Source organism: Heliangelus exortis, chromosome 26, assembly GCF_036169615.1.
Source record: "Heliangelus exortis chromosome 26, bHelExo1.hap1, whole genome shotgun sequence".
Classification (NCBI taxonomy): Eukaryota; Metazoa; Chordata; class Aves; order Apodiformes; family Trochilidae; genus Heliangelus; species Heliangelus exortis.
Window position 1 is genome coordinate 6,281,748 of NC_092447.1, and position 12,781 is coordinate 6,294,528.

At 57.6% G+C, this 12,781-nt stretch overlaps 4 protein-coding genes and 1 long non-coding RNA gene across 6 annotated transcripts; 2 read left to right on the plus strand and 3 right to left on the minus strand.

Moving 5' to 3' along the window:
* Positions 1-43: 43 nt before the first annotated feature.
* DDX25 (DEAD-box helicase 25) lies at positions 44-4,570 on the minus strand. Of its 2 annotated transcripts, none has more exons than XM_071769162.1 (10): positions 4,318-4,570; positions 3,896-4,031; positions 3,721-3,813; positions 3,533-3,635; positions 2,968-3,082; positions 2,506-2,683; positions 2,106-2,343; positions 1,761-1,923; positions 1,442-1,630; positions 44-1,235 (listed from the first exon to the last, which is right to left on the minus strand). In XM_071769162.1, the coding sequence occupies exons 1-10, from the start codon at positions 4,547-4,549 to the stop codon at positions 934-936; spliced, it is 1,749 nt and encodes a 582-aa protein (XP_071625263.1). In that variant the 5' UTR covers positions 4,550-4,570; the 3' UTR covers positions 44-933. The 2 variants fall into 2 exon arrangements, with proteins under 2 accessions (XP_071625263.1, XP_071625264.1); XM_071769163.1 differs by having other exon boundaries at positions 44-664; positions 4,318-4,569.
* A 98-nt stretch (positions 4,571-4,668) lies between these two features.
* Positions 4,669-9,698, plus strand: PUS3 (pseudouridine synthase 3). The gene is made up of 5 exons (XM_071769168.1): positions 4,669-4,776; positions 6,986-7,377; positions 8,189-8,724; positions 8,980-9,170; positions 9,271-9,698. Exons 2-5 carry the CDS (start codon positions 6,991-6,993, stop codon positions 9,588-9,590), a joined length of 1,434 nt encoding a protein of 477 aa, XP_071625269.1. The 5' UTR covers positions 4,669-4,776; positions 6,986-6,990; the 3' UTR covers positions 9,591-9,698.
* HYLS1 (HYLS1 centriolar and ciliogenesis associated) lies at positions 5,594-7,396 on the minus strand. The gene is made up of 2 exons (XM_071769172.1): positions 7,213-7,396; positions 5,594-6,455 (listed from the first exon to the last, which is right to left on the minus strand). Exon 2 carries the CDS (start codon positions 6,432-6,434, stop codon positions 5,700-5,702), a length of 735 nt encoding a protein of 244 aa, XP_071625273.1. The 5' UTR covers positions 6,435-6,455; positions 7,213-7,396; the 3' UTR covers positions 5,594-5,699.
* LOC139807784 (uncharacterized) lies at positions 7,845-8,454 on the minus strand. Its single transcript, XR_011730676.1, has 2 exons — positions 8,366-8,454; positions 7,845-8,215 (listed from the first exon to the last, which is right to left on the minus strand). It is a non-coding gene; the product is annotated as an uncharacterized lncRNA (long non-coding RNA).
* Positions 9,699-10,318: 620 nt separating the features above from the next.
* Positions 10,319-12,716, plus strand: RPUSD4 (RNA pseudouridine synthase D4). The gene is made up of 7 exons (XM_071769177.1): positions 10,319-10,539; positions 10,880-11,052; positions 11,222-11,423; positions 11,597-11,690; positions 11,772-11,922; positions 12,088-12,185; positions 12,301-12,716. The coding sequence occupies exons 1-7, from the start codon at positions 10,334-10,336 to the stop codon at positions 12,484-12,486; spliced, it is 1,110 nt and encodes a 369-aa protein (XP_071625278.1). The 5' UTR covers positions 10,319-10,333; the 3' UTR covers positions 12,487-12,716.
* The last annotated feature ends 65 nt before the right edge of the window (positions 12,717-12,781 follow it).

A 12,781-nucleotide genomic window follows, 5' to 3' on the forward strand; every position in this document is an offset into this window, starting at 1 on the left:
ACATGCGGTAAAATCAGGGAAAAATTCACACAGGAGCCCTCTGGGTGATGAGAAATCATTTTACTGATGAGCTGTGGGACAGCCAAGGGGAAACCCCCCCACACACACCCCAGGGGGTCCAACCTCACCCCCTCCTACACCTCTAGCACCCCAAACGCTGGCGTTGGGGTTTGGGAGGGTTTCTGCTGCCCTCTAGTGACCCTGGCTTGGTATTTTTTAGTAACCATTCTCCAGCCTTTCCTTTTCTTACCCAAGTTTTTCTCCAGATTTTCTCCACCCACCACTGCCTGGAGATTTTTTAGGGGCTGGTTACCAGACATTCCGTTTTCCAACCCGTTTTTTAGGAGTGTTACGCCACCTTGTAGCCTCAAGTAACCACTTTGTAGCCTCAAGTCATGGCTACGGAACCAGAACCTTGGAGAGAAAACACAGAACAAACCCAAGGAGAGATTTATCCCTCCTCACTTTCTCCTAAAACATCTCAACAAAGCCCAACAGTGACAAGAACTGGGAGACCTTCCTCCTTAATGTAACTTTTTCCTCCCTTTTTCAAACCAAAACTGGGACTGGGGGGCGAGCAAACCCCCCCTCCAGCTCCTCACTCAGCTCTGAAGCTTCTCAATCTCATCCATGTCATCTGGATCCAGCTGCTTGATGGTGGTTTCTGCAAGAAGGAAATGAAAAAAAGTGTCAGTAAAGTGTCAGTCCAGCCCCACACCCCACCAGCCAGAAAGCTCCTGCCAGGCACTGGGTGCAGGATTCCCAGTACAAACTGGGAGAAATCCCTATGGGAATGGTGTGGATGAAGCAGGAGCTGCCCCATGTTGGGCTCCTCTGGCTGACTCCACGCTTGGACTCATCCACCTGGTGGTTATTTGAAGTGTTTCATTGCAGCTGTTTGCAAAAACTCCACTCATGTCTCCTCAATGGTGTTTAAATGTAAAGGATGAAACTGAAATTTAAGGATGGCCAAGAAGATTCAGCAACTCCAAGGATGAGGATGAGGCAGGGAAGTGGTTTCCTGCCATGCAAAAAGCTTTCCAGAACCTTCTTTTCTCTTAAAAATTCACTGGGATTTGGAAAAAACACCCAAGTATCTTCCTCTGAAAATCCTCTGGATGTTGATGAGTGATGATGGGTTTGTGCTTGGGAAGGACCCGGGTGACTCCAGCTCTCCCACAGCCAGGGATGAGCAACGGGCTCAGGGCTTGGGAGGGTGAAGGCAGAAAAAATGCCTGAAGGAGGAAAAAAAAAAAAAACAAAAAAAAAAAGAGATGCTGGAAAGAAACTTCTTTGGAGTGAGGAGGGTGAGGAGGTGGAAGGAAAAGTGGGATGGAGGAGCAGCCCAAGAGGGTCCATTTGCAGCTGGAGAATGAGGTGGGGAGGGATCAGAGGTCTCCAAATGCCCCTGGAGGTGAGGAGGATCCTGGTGGGTACTCACGGAAGTGCTCCTCAATCATGTGGATGAGTGGGATGCTGTGTTTCTCCACCATGCTGAAGGCGATGCCGTCCTTCCCGAAGCGCCCCGTGCGCCCGATGCGGTGCAGGTAGGTCTCAAAATCCAGTTTGTTCCTCGAGGTGGTGGGCAGCTGGAAATTCACTACGATGGTCACCTGCTGCACATCAATCCCTGGATGAAAACAAAAAGAAGAAAAAAAGGGATCTCTTCAAACCAGGAAGGATCTGGAGCTCCAGCCCATGCTGCTGCTGTTGCTGGAAGGAAGAGGAGGAGCCTCCCGTGTCCCATTCCCTGGTGGTACCTCTGGCACAGACGTTGGTGGCAATGAGGACTTTCTCCTTGCCATCACGGAACCTCTGGATGATGTCAGCACGCTGGGACACACTCAGCTCTGCTGTCAGGACCCCAACCTGGTGCCCATCATCATTCATCATCATTGCCAACCACTGCGCACTCCTCCGTGTCTGGGGAGGTGGTGAGAGAAGGTGTCACCACCACCCCACTCGTGCCCAGCAGCCCCTCACTGGTATTTTCCACCTTCCCAAGTTCCTCCCTGTTTCCTTCTGTGAGCTCCAGGTTCAAAATGAAGGAAAAAGGAAGGGGATGAAAAGGTTTTCAGGAGCTGCTCCTCTCCGCAGGGTCATACCTGGCAGAAGATGATGGCCTGGCCAACGGTGATGCCACCATAGATGTTGCAGAGGGCTCTGTACCTCTCCTCCCGGCCCTGGCAAACGAAGTAAAACTGTCGGATGTTGGCCAGGGTGAGCTCATCCTCCCTCAGTTTGATGACGATGGGGTTGGAGATGATCTGGATGGCAAAGGCCCTCACAGTCTCCTTGAAGGTGGCAGAAAAAAGGAGCATCTGACAGCCCTGAGGTAAAGCCCTGAGGTGGAGGGAAGAGCAAGAGTCAGCCCAGGGTGGAGATGGGGTTTTAGAACCTCAAACCCCTCAGGGTTCCTCTCTTCAAGAGAAAGGGAAGCGAGAGGAAAGCCCAGAGGGATGAAAATCCAAGGAATTTGGGACACCAAGCACAGGGAAGCCCCACCTCTGGACACGGATGCTTTGACAGGCGAGTCCCTGGGTGTCAATCATGATGTCAGCTTCATCCAGCACGAAGAGTTTGATCTTCTTGATGTCCAGGAACTTCCATTTGAAGCACCAATCCAGCACTGTCCCCGGCGTCCCGATCACCAACTGCTCCTCCAGCACCGTGCCCCGGGGGACTGTGGAGGGGCTGCCCAGTTACCACCCATCCCACCCTCTGGTGGAGCTCAGGGCCAAGAGGAACTCGATGAAAATCCCTTTTTTTGCTCCCACCTCAGTCACGGCCAAGAACTTGATGAAAATCCCCTTTTTTTTCCCCTTAGGAAAGGTGCAAACCATCCCCAGAGGGATGGAGGGAGTTTGGGAAGAGGCAGTGGTTGGGGAAAACAGACTTTTTAGTGGGACAGGCATCCTGCTGGGTGTGGCTGGAGGTTTCTGAGAGGCAACCTTGGCCAGGACTCACCTCGGTTGCCTCGCACAGCGAAGGTGACCCGGAGGTCAGGGCAGAACCTCCCGATGGTCTCAACAACGTGGCCAATCTGCAGGGCCAGCTCATAGGTGGGAGCCAGGCAGAGGCACTGGGGGGAGAGGAGAAAATGGGGGTGAGAAGGGGAGGAAACACCCCCGGAGGGGCAGGGGGGGCACTGGGGGTGAGGGAGTTGGGGCTGTGGCAAAGCTGGAGGAGCAGGGGGTGAATTATTTTGGAGGGGGGAAACTTTTCCCCCTTGGAGCAAAGACATTTTGGAGCTTGGGAAGAGCTGAACCTGCCCTAGGAGGGGATGTTTTGTCACCCCCACCCCCCAAAAAAACCACCAAACAGTCACCCAGTTTGAAAATTAAATTCTAGCCGAAGAAAAAAGCACCTCCTGAGAGCAGGCACCTCCCTGCTGCTGCCCTGGGGCTTTGTTGTCCCAGCAGATAAAACTGAAAATGGGGACAAAAAACCCACCCCCAACCCGGGTAGGTTTTTTTCCAAGGTTCTTCGTGGGGGGAGGAACCCCTTGCTGCTTCCCCTTTCCCGCCGTTACCTGCGGGTGCTTCTCGGCAGCGTTGACTCTGCTCAGCATGGCCAGGACAAACGCGGCCGTTTTGCCAGTTCCTGACTGGCTTTGGGCAATCAGGTTTTGGGGGCTGGAAAGGCAAAAGGGGGAGGAGTGAGGGGGGGGAGGAGATTTCTGCGGGAAGGGGTCCGGGGGGTGTGTGAGGATTTACTGACGGGTACGCCAGCATGATGGGCAGAGCCGTCTCCTGGATTTTGGATGGGCGGTTGAAGCCCATCATGTAAATCCCTTTCAGAAGCTCCTTTTTCCTGGGGGGAACAAACAAACAATTGGATTAAGGTGGAAAAAGGGATTTTGGGGGCTTGGGGTCGGGGGGGGGGGGGCACTCACAGGGGCAGCTCCTCGAAGGATTTGACGGAGAAGAGGGGGGAGGTGGGATCCTGCTGCAGGATCTCCACGCGGTGGTTGGATTCCACCAGCGCCGTGCGGAGCAGCTTGTTCAGCAGGGAGGCTTCTGCTGCCGCCACTGGGGTGCAGAGGAAGGGAAAAAACACGGTAAAAAACCCGCACAATGCCCTTTCCCCAGGCTGCAAACACGGGGGGGATGCGGACACACAAACCCCAGGGACCCCCAACAACACTGGAAGGGGGGGAAGCCGCAGAACCCCTCAGCACCACGCCCTGCCTCAGTTTCCCCCTCCCTTACACAGGTCCTGGAGGCTGCCCCGCCCCAGTTTCCCCCTTTACCCTGCTTCAGTTTCCCCCTTTCCCTGCCTCAGTTTCCCCCCTCTCTCCGCCCCCTCAGGCCCCACCTCTCTCCTCCTCTTCTTCCTCCTCCTCCTCCCCCTCCCCGTTGCCCGTCGGGTGGGGCTGAGGCGAGGCCCGCTCCTTCCCCACGCCGCGGTGGGACGCGGGGTGGGTGTCAGGGCGTTTCGGGGGTGCCCAGAGCCGGGGGAAAGCAGTGGCCATGGCGGAGCGGGCCCGGAGGCTTAGCCCGGGGCTCGGCCGCCGCATCCGCCTCCCGCCGTCCCCCGCCTCCGCCATGGCAACGGCCGCACGGACAGCGCCCCCTGGCGGCCGGGAGGACGGCGGAGTGGGGGGTGTGTGGCGAGAAGGCAGCGCTCCCTGGCGGCCGCAGAGGGGTTGGTGAGGCAGCGCCCCCTGGCGGCCGGGAGGGTGCGGGAGGACCGTGGCTCCGGATGGGGCGGGAACTTCCGGGGTACCGGGCCCACACGGAACCACACGGATCCGGTACCTGCGGCGCCCCACAGGTAGAGCCGGGGGGGGTCCTGGAGGAGCTGGCGCTGGGGCTGAAGGGGTCAGAGAGCCCATCCATAGGGTCGTGGGAGGTTGCAGGATGCTGAGGGGGGACAGAGACCCCCCCCATAGGGTGAGGGGGGTGCCCTGAGGGGCTGGAGACACTGCAGGGTTTGGGGGGTCCCCTGCTGGGGACAGAGACCCGGTAGGGGCCAGCAGTGCCTCCCCCCCATGGGATTCGGGGTTTCATTGGGGGGGCAGGGACTCTCCCATAGGATCCAGAGTGTCCCTAAGGTGTTGGGGACAAGGATCCCCCATAGGGTAGGGGTGGTCTGCAGGGTGTTGGGGACAAGGAGCCTGTAGGGTGCTGGTGTCCCCCATGGGGTTTCGGGGGTCCCTGGGGTGCTGGGGGGCAGAGACAACCGCACAGGGGAAGGGGGGTCCCGGGACCCCACAGGGGGGAGTGGGACCTTTGTCCCTGCTTGCTGGAGGAGCATGGACCCCATAGCACTGTCACCCCTGGGCTTTGAGGGCTCACAGACCCTCCCTAGAGCTGGGATGTTCTACGGTGCTGGGGACAAGGACCCCCATGGGTGTGGGGGGTCTGCAGGGTGCTGAGGACAGGGACTCAGTAGGACTTGGGGCAGGGGGGGAGGGTCCCTTGCTGGAGATGGGGACCCTGTAGGGTGCTACCACTGTACCCCTGGTGTTCGAGGGATGCTGGAAGCAGAGATCCCCCCCACTTCCACACCTCAAGGTCCCTGGGGTGCCAGAACCTCCCCCCCCCAGGGGAGAGTCCCCTTCTCACTTAACTCCCAGCACCCAAACAAATCCATCCACACCCTTTATTAAAATAAAAAAACAAACAACAACATGGATTGATAACAGAAAGGAAAAGGGGATTTTCCCAAATTATCCATGAAAAAGCCAAGCCCCCTCAGGTATTTTTCCGTGGGAGGAGGCCGTGGGCCAGGTCCCAGCGCACCCCCCAGCGCAGGGCCGCCCGTTTTTTTTGGGTGGGGACGGTGTAAGTGTTGGGGTGCAGGGTGGGCTGGGGCCTGGGGGGTGCTGGGGGTGGGCAGAGCATCTGCTCCCGCACGCTCCAGCGCAGCTCCTGCCTCGGCACCTCCCCTGGGATGCAGAATTTCTCCCAGTCCCGTTTGTATTCGAAATATTTGTTGACTGGGTCGGTTTTAGCCCGGTTCAGCAGCTCCAGACGGGGGGGGATGAAAGACTTGGGCTGTTCTACGGGGGTGTCCTGGGAACTGAGAAAACTTGGCTCCTCAAAATCCTCCGGGAGGGAAATGGGGCTGTCCTGAGGCCACTGGTGACACAGGGAGTCCTCCAGGGAGCTGCTGCTGCTGCTGCTCCCCATCTCCCCCTCGGAAATGTCATCGTCATCGTCAGGATGGATCTGCGGGGAGCTGGTGACCTCCCCACCTGCTGGCTCGTCCCACACCTCGGTGCCACCATCAGCTCTGTGCCTCAGCACCTTCCTCTTCATCACCAGCTGCCTGGTGGTGGCCTGGGGAGGGGCAGGAGGTGACTCTGAGGGGACAGAAACCTCGTCACAGGGATGGTGGTGTGGGGGTGGCTGCTTGCTGTGGGTCAGCATGGCCAGGAGCTCATCATCCCAGGGATACTCCTCCAGTCCTCTGGTCTCTTCCATCATCTTCACCAAATTGGGGTGATCCTGAAAGAAAACAAAAAACCAACCCAAATGAATTCCATGCAGGAATAAAGTGGCTCTGAGTCCACTCCATGGGGTCAGGAGCAGTCATTTCGTGTGTGTGGCTCCACCAAACCTGCCTGATTTTGGTTGTGATAAAGTGGAGTAACTAAAGAGCTAAGGAAGCTTTTTGCCAGGCTTAGGAGATCTTTTATGGATTAAAAAAATGTAAGTTTTGAGGGTGTTGTTATGAAATCCTGGAGCAGATGGCACGGTGGGCTGAGTGGCAGTCGTTGGCAGGCTGTCTGAAGTGTGGATGGGAAAAAGGGAGAGGGAAGGCACTGCTGGAGCTGAGCTGGGAAGAGGAGCAATGAGAAAGTGCCAAAAAACCAACAAAACCCAAAAAAAAGCAGCATGAGCAAGATGTAATTGCCCGAGTTCAGCCCTTCCTGGGCTCTGCTGGGAAGACCAAGGTGTTAAACCTGAAGAATTATTCCAGGTGTGATAAAAACTCAATAAAAAAGGGTAAATTCTCTAATTCCTTTTCCCTACAGAGGCAATGGCTGAGGGGAGCGTAGTGACCGACCCCGAGCAGCTCCTGAGGAAGGTGAGGGAGCTGGAAGAGGAGGTAAGGAGGCTGCAGGAGAAGCTTGGCCAGGATGAGAAAGGTGCTGAGGGCAAGGAGGCTCCTGCAGCCGCCAGCAAAGGGCGGAAACGCCAGCGCCGTCCCTTCGACTTCGGGGCCCACGGGCAGAGGCACGTGGCTCTGAGGGTGGCATACCTGGGCTGGAGCTACCAGGGCTTTGCCAGCCAGGAGAACACCAGCAACACCATCGAGGAGAAGCTCTTTGAAGCTCTGAAGAAGACGAGGTTGGTGGAGGAGAGGCAGAGCTCCAACTACCACCGCTGTGGGAGGACCGACAAGGGGGTCAGCGCCTTTGGGCAGGTGGGGATCAGCCCCTCCTGGGTTTTGGGTGGGTGGGATGGAATCTGGTGGGGTGAGCACAGGTCAGGGTTGGTGTTTAAAGCCTTGAAGATGAGCCTGGCCGTGGCTTCGTGCTGCGGAAGGATGATTTCAGCCCTTCAAAGTGTTTGTCACTGGTGGGGGTTTTTTATTCCCTATTCTGAGCAGATGAAATGAATTTTTTCCCCCCTTTTCTTGGCAGAGCCTTCTTGGCTGGTTTAACTTAAGCCCAGAAAAAAAAAAAAAAAAAGATACATCTGAGAACTGGCTGGCTTCCTGGGGAGGCAGGCAGTGGAATTCCTGTTTGGAGGGTCGGAGGGGAGCGGAAGGCAGCGTGGGAGTGGGAGCTGGAGCAAGAGGAGCCAGGCAGCCGGTGGGGTGGGCAGGCGGCCATCGCCTCCCCTTCCTTGGCTACCAGGGGGAGAGTTTGCACAAAATCAGGGCTAAAGTTGCTTTGGTCTTGCTCTGTTTCAAGCGTTGAGGTTTCCACACAGGTTTCCCAGCCAGGCTTTGAGTTATCACCTTCAGGATTAAGAAATAAAGTGAAAAGGCAGATTCTAGCCTAAAACCGGTGCCTGAAGTTTAAAGCTGAAGCTGTTTTAGGAGGGTGGGATGTAGGCGCCTGCAGCTTTCCCTGTTTTATTTAAAGGCACAGGGAGCATCTTCTGAGAACCTCTGCAGCAGTTCTTCCTGCTGAAGGAGTTGGTAAAACCTCCTGGTTTCAGGCTCCTTCAGCTGGAGGGGCTCCTGGGTTCCTTAGGCTCCCATCTGCTGCCTCATCCTCCCGCTGCAGGTGATTTCCTTGGATCTTCGCTCCAACCTGTCGGAGGGGAAGCAGCTGAAGGGGCAGGAGGAGCTGCGATACACCCACATGCTCAACAGGGTGCTGCCTCCTGACATCAGGGTGCTGGCCTGGGCCCCCGTGGAGCCCCATTTCAGTGCCCGTTTCAGCTGCCTGAGGAGGACCTACCGCTACTTCTTCCCTTGCGCAGACCTGGACGTGGCCCTGATGCAGGCGGCGGCCCAGAGGTATGTGGGGACCCACGATTTCCGAAATCTCTGTAAAATGGACGTGGCCAACGGGGTGGTCAACTTCCAGAGGACCATCCTGAGAGCTGAAGTGACGTGGGTGGAGGGAGGAGGAGGAGGAACAGAGCTCCAGGATCCCTTCCGGCTGTGCCAGTTTGAAGTGACGGGCCAAGCGTTCCTCTACCACCAAGTCCGTTGCATGATGGCCATCCTCTTCCTCATTGGGCAGAGGATGGAGAGCCCGGAGATCATTGACCAACTCCTGGATGTGGAGAAGAACCCTCGGAAACCACAGTACAGGTAGGGCAAGCCACGGCTGCATGCCAAGAGCTGCTGGCAAATGGCTCCTCAGCTGGGAGGTGAAGCCACCTCTCCGGGAGGTATCCCTCAGGATCTCAGCCTGGATGAGCTTCTGGTGGCTTTAGTCTTGGTATTTGGTTAAAACTAATACAGCTTTTATCAGTTTTGTAGAAAACGGGGGTGGTTTGGGAAGAAAGAACAGGTTGAAACATATTTTTTTTCCTGATGGTAACCCCTTCCCTCTCTCTACCCCAGCATGGCAGTCGAGTTTCCCCTCGTCCTCTACGACTGCGAGTTTGAAAACCTGCAGTGGTTTTATGACCCAGAAGTGCAGGAGTTCAACATCACCCACCTGCAGCAGCTCTGGGCCAACCAGGCAGTGAAAACTCAGGTGCTACGGAACATGTTACAAGGGCTGGATGCTGCTCCAGTGACTGCTGGAAAAAGTAAGGGAGGGGTTTTGTAGGATTGAGGAGGGAGAGCTTAAAAAAAATATTATTAAATAGAAGCATTTAAATAGATTATTTTTTTTTTTAATTATTACAGGCCCAGGGAACACCACCACTGTCCAGTGGGAGGATATGAAGCCTCCTCTCCACAGCCAAGTCAGTGGCTTTGTGGAGGGGGTCAAAGCCAGGACCTACAAACCCCTGCTGGCCAGGCCCAAGTGCGAGGGGCTGGAGCAGCGCATCCGCCACTTCGTGAGGAGGGGACGCATCGAGACCCCCCCCGGGCTGGAGCTGGGGGGGAACGAGGAGAAGGAGGAGGAGGAGCCCCCCATGGACAGCAAGAGGAGCCAGGGCAGCCATGGCCCTGCTGGGAACATTGAGAAACCCTCTAAGAGGGTCTGCAAAGACAAAGAGTGATGGGGGTGGGAGAAGGGCAGCTCTAGGGGCTGCTTTTCGGTTTGTTTTGTTGGGTTTTTTTACATGAAAATACAGTTTTCCAGTGCTATTTTTATAAGTTTTAAGAAATCCTCGGGGGTGATGTCATGACTTGGTCTGGGAGGGGATGGAGATTGCCTCAGCCTCCTCAGAGCCCCACCCCCCCCCTCACTCTAGGAGGGGTTCTGAGCCCTGGAGATCCTCTTACCCCACTCTCAAGGTCTCCAGGCCCCCTGAGAATCCCTCACCCCACTCTGCTGGGGGTCCTGAGCCCCTCAGCTCACTACAGGGGGGCTCAGAGACCCCTCGGCGCCCCCCATCTCCCTGGGTGGGATTCTGAACCCCCTCAGAGCCCCTCACCTCGATTGAGGAGGGGTGGGAAGGTTCCGAGACCCCTTCAGAATTCCTCACGGAACTGCCCACCTCACAGTGGGGCAGCCCCATCCCCTGGGCAGGGGGGATCAGCTGGGACTGTAGGGTGGCAGTGCCCTCCCGCGGTCTCGCTGTCCCTCCCTGTCCCCCCCGTACCTGACAGACCCCGCAGCTCCGCTCCGCCAACCGTCACCGGAGTTTAAACACCCGGCCACTTCCCCCTTGAGTCCCGCCACTCGAGTTTCTATTGGTGGGGTCGCTTGTCACTCTCCTGCTCTGCCCCCTTCCGGTTGGTCTAGCCGGACCAAGCACCGCCTCCGGAGCCGCCTGGGTGGAGGGAGGGAGGCGGGAAGATGGCGGCGGCGAGCGCTGCGGGGCTGTGTCCGCGGGCGGCGGTGGGGCTGTGCTGGGCGGTGCGGAGCGTCTGCGGGCGGGCGGCGGAGCCGGAGCTGCGGGCTGAGCAGCTGGCGGAGCGGCTGCGGCAGCGGAGGAGTGAGGAGGAGAGGCAGAGGCAGGAGGTGAAAAAGGGAGGGAGGGAGGGGCAGAGGCAGATGCCGCGGGGCTGAGGGGACGGACTACGACTCCCGGCGTGCATCGCGGCCTGGGGAGCCCACAGGGGGCGAGGCCGGGACCCCCTTCATGCGCCTCGTGTCCCCTCAGTCCCTCCGAGTCGTGTCCCTTACATCCCCACGGGTCGTGTCCCCTCAGTCCCCCCGGCCGTGCTCTCTCACGTCCCCTCAGTCCCCCTGGCTGTGTCCCCTCAGCCCCGCGTCCCTCTGCTCGGTTCTGTTGGTAACAGTCCTCCTCAGGAGCACCCCCAGGAGCTGCTGAAGGTCACTCAGGGGCTTTGCCAAGAGCCGTTTATCAACTTCTCCACCAACAAGATTTTTTGTCTTCTCTCTTCAGGTCCCCAAAGATCCGGCACAGCGCCGGGTGCAGGAATTTGCCAAGCTGAGCAAGCAGCTGCAGCAGGTTCACCCCAATGTCCTGGCCAAAGTGCTCAAGCAGGAAACCATTTACCAGAATGAGGAGATTGTGGTCATCAACAAGCCCTATGGTGTTCCCGTGCATGGTGAGAAGCTGGCCCTGAGGAAAAAATTGGTTTTGTGGTATTGGTGATGGATCCTTTGTCTCCATCCTCCCTGCGTGGAGAGGGATGGGGGATGTCTCCTTTAGGCTGCAGCATTCTGTGGGTAACTCCAGGGAGCTGAACATCCCCCTTGTTCTCTGGGGTTCTGCAGGTGGCCCCAGGATCAAGAACTGCATAAGTGACGTGCTGCCCGTTTTGGCCAAGATGTTGGAGAACATGAGAGCTGAACCCCTCCACCTCTGCCACCGTCTGGACAAAGAGACCACAGGCCTGATGGTGCTGGCACGGAACAAGGAGGTGGCTGACAAGATCCGTCTGCTCTTCAAAACCCGTCAGGTGGAGAAGTTCTACTGGTAGGGGAACGTCTGAGAGCTGAAAGGAATGGGAAGAAGGGGTGAAGGGAGAGGTCACCAGGGCCTGGGGACACGGGGCTTGGTGGAGTGATGACCTATCTAGAGGGGGATGAAGGGATGGGGGGGAGGCTCCCTCCCTGCTGCAGCAGCACCCACCTGGTTCCCCTCCCCAGGGCGATCAGCCTGGGGGACCCAGAGCCCTCTGAGGGCACCGTGGAGATCCCCATGGTGGAGAAGGAGGTGCAGAGCCACCAGCCACACTACAAGGTGAGGGGGTTGTCCCCTGGGCCCCCCTCCCCACTCTGACACCCCCTCCTCCAGCAGCTCACCCTCTCACCCCCTCTGCAGATGACCCTGGCCCCTAACTACCGCCTGTCCCCCGAGGAGGGGAAGGTGCTGAGGACCCGTCGGAACCAGCACGCTGAGACCGCGGTCACCCGGTACCGCCTGCTGGCCCGCTCTGCTGCCTGCTCCCTGCTGGAGCTCCAGCCCATCACTGGTGAGTCTGGGCTGGGGGGTCCTGGGGCTGGGGATCTGCTTTCTTGGGAACCTGTTAGACACGACTGAAATGCTTTATTTTTGGGGCTAAATCTCTGGGAATGAGCCAGCCCGGGGGATGGTGTAGCTGGGTGTCATGTTTCTCCTCCTTCCCTTCCCTCCCCAGGGGTGAAGCACCAGCTCCGGGTTCACTTGGCCTACGGGCTGGGCTGCCCCATCCTGGGGGATCACAAATATTCCCACTGGAGCAAGCTGGCACCCCAGGTGAGGCGGGTTAAATCCCATTTGTATCCCCAAACCCAGGCCGATGATTTTCAAGGCCCATTTTGAAGGGATAGAGTGGTGGAAATGATTTTTTTTTTCTCTCTCCTGGTTGCAGAAACTTCCTGAGATCACCCTGAAGAGGCTGAAGCTGGAGCAGAGCAAGGCTCGGCACCTCCCCCTCCACCTCCACGCCCACCGCCTCTCCCTGCCCCTGGGTCAGGGGATCAACCTCGTCTGCAAACCCCCCCTCTTCTTCCAGAAGACCCTGAAGAAGCTGGAGCTGGAGGTCCCTGACGATTGAGGAGACAGGCAGGGAGTGGGACTGATTTTAGGGTCTCTGAGTTTAGGGTCTCTGCTGCTTTCCAGAACCCTCCCGGGTCGGTACCAGTGTCGCTGGCTTCAAACCAGGAAGCTGCTCGTGCTTCCTGCCCTGATTTGGTGCAGAAGTTGGGCTGGAAAGTCTCTTGTTTGGACAAACTGGGCTTTGTCCAGGCCATGTTTTGAGCAATAAAAGATGCAGATCCTGCTGGAGGCCATGGGCTGGTGTGTAATGGCTCTGCTCCTCCCTCCAGAGCTCTCCAGGAATCTCTCCCTCC

Bases quoted from the DNA above. Each gene is read 5' to 3' on its own strand.
- DDX25 (XM_071769162.1), bottom strand. From the start codon at position 4,549: ATGGCGGAGGCGGGGGACGGCGGGAGGCGGATGCGGCGGCCGAGCCCC. The intron at 3,636-3,720 runs GTCAGTAAATCC...TTGCCTTTCCAG, and splicing joins CCCATCATGCTGGCGTACCC to CCCCCAAAACCTGATTGCCC. The intron at 2,344-2,505 runs GTGGGGCTTCCC...CCTCCACCTCAG, and splicing joins CAAAGCATCCGTGTCCAGAG to GGCTTTACCTCAGGGCTGTC.
- HYLS1 (XM_071769172.1), bottom strand. From the start codon at position 6,434: ATGATGGAAGAGACCAGAGGACTGGAGGAGTATCCCTGGGATGATGAG.
- PUS3 (XM_071769168.1), top strand. From the start codon at position 6,991: ATGGCTGAGGGGAGCGTAGTGACCGACCCCGAGCAGCTCCTGAGGAAG. The intron at 7,378-8,188 runs GTGGGGATCAGC...CTCCCGCTGCAG, and splicing joins GGGTCAGCGCCTTTGGGCAG to GTGATTTCCTTGGATCTTCG. The intron at 9,171-9,270 runs GTAAGGGAGGGG...TAATTATTACAG, and splicing joins TCCAGTGACTGCTGGAAAAA to GCCCAGGGAACACCACCACT.
- RPUSD4 (XM_071769177.1), top strand. From the start codon at position 10,334: ATGGCGGCGGCGAGCGCTGCGGGGCTGTGTCCGCGGGCGGCGGTGGGG. The intron at 11,691-11,771 runs GTGAGGGGGTTG...CCCCCTCTGCAG, and splicing joins GCCACCAGCCACACTACAAG to ATGACCCTGGCCCCTAACTA. The intron at 11,923-12,087 runs GTGAGTCTGGGC...TTCCCTCCCCAG, and splicing joins GGAGCTCCAGCCCATCACTG to GGGTGAAGCACCAGCTCCGG.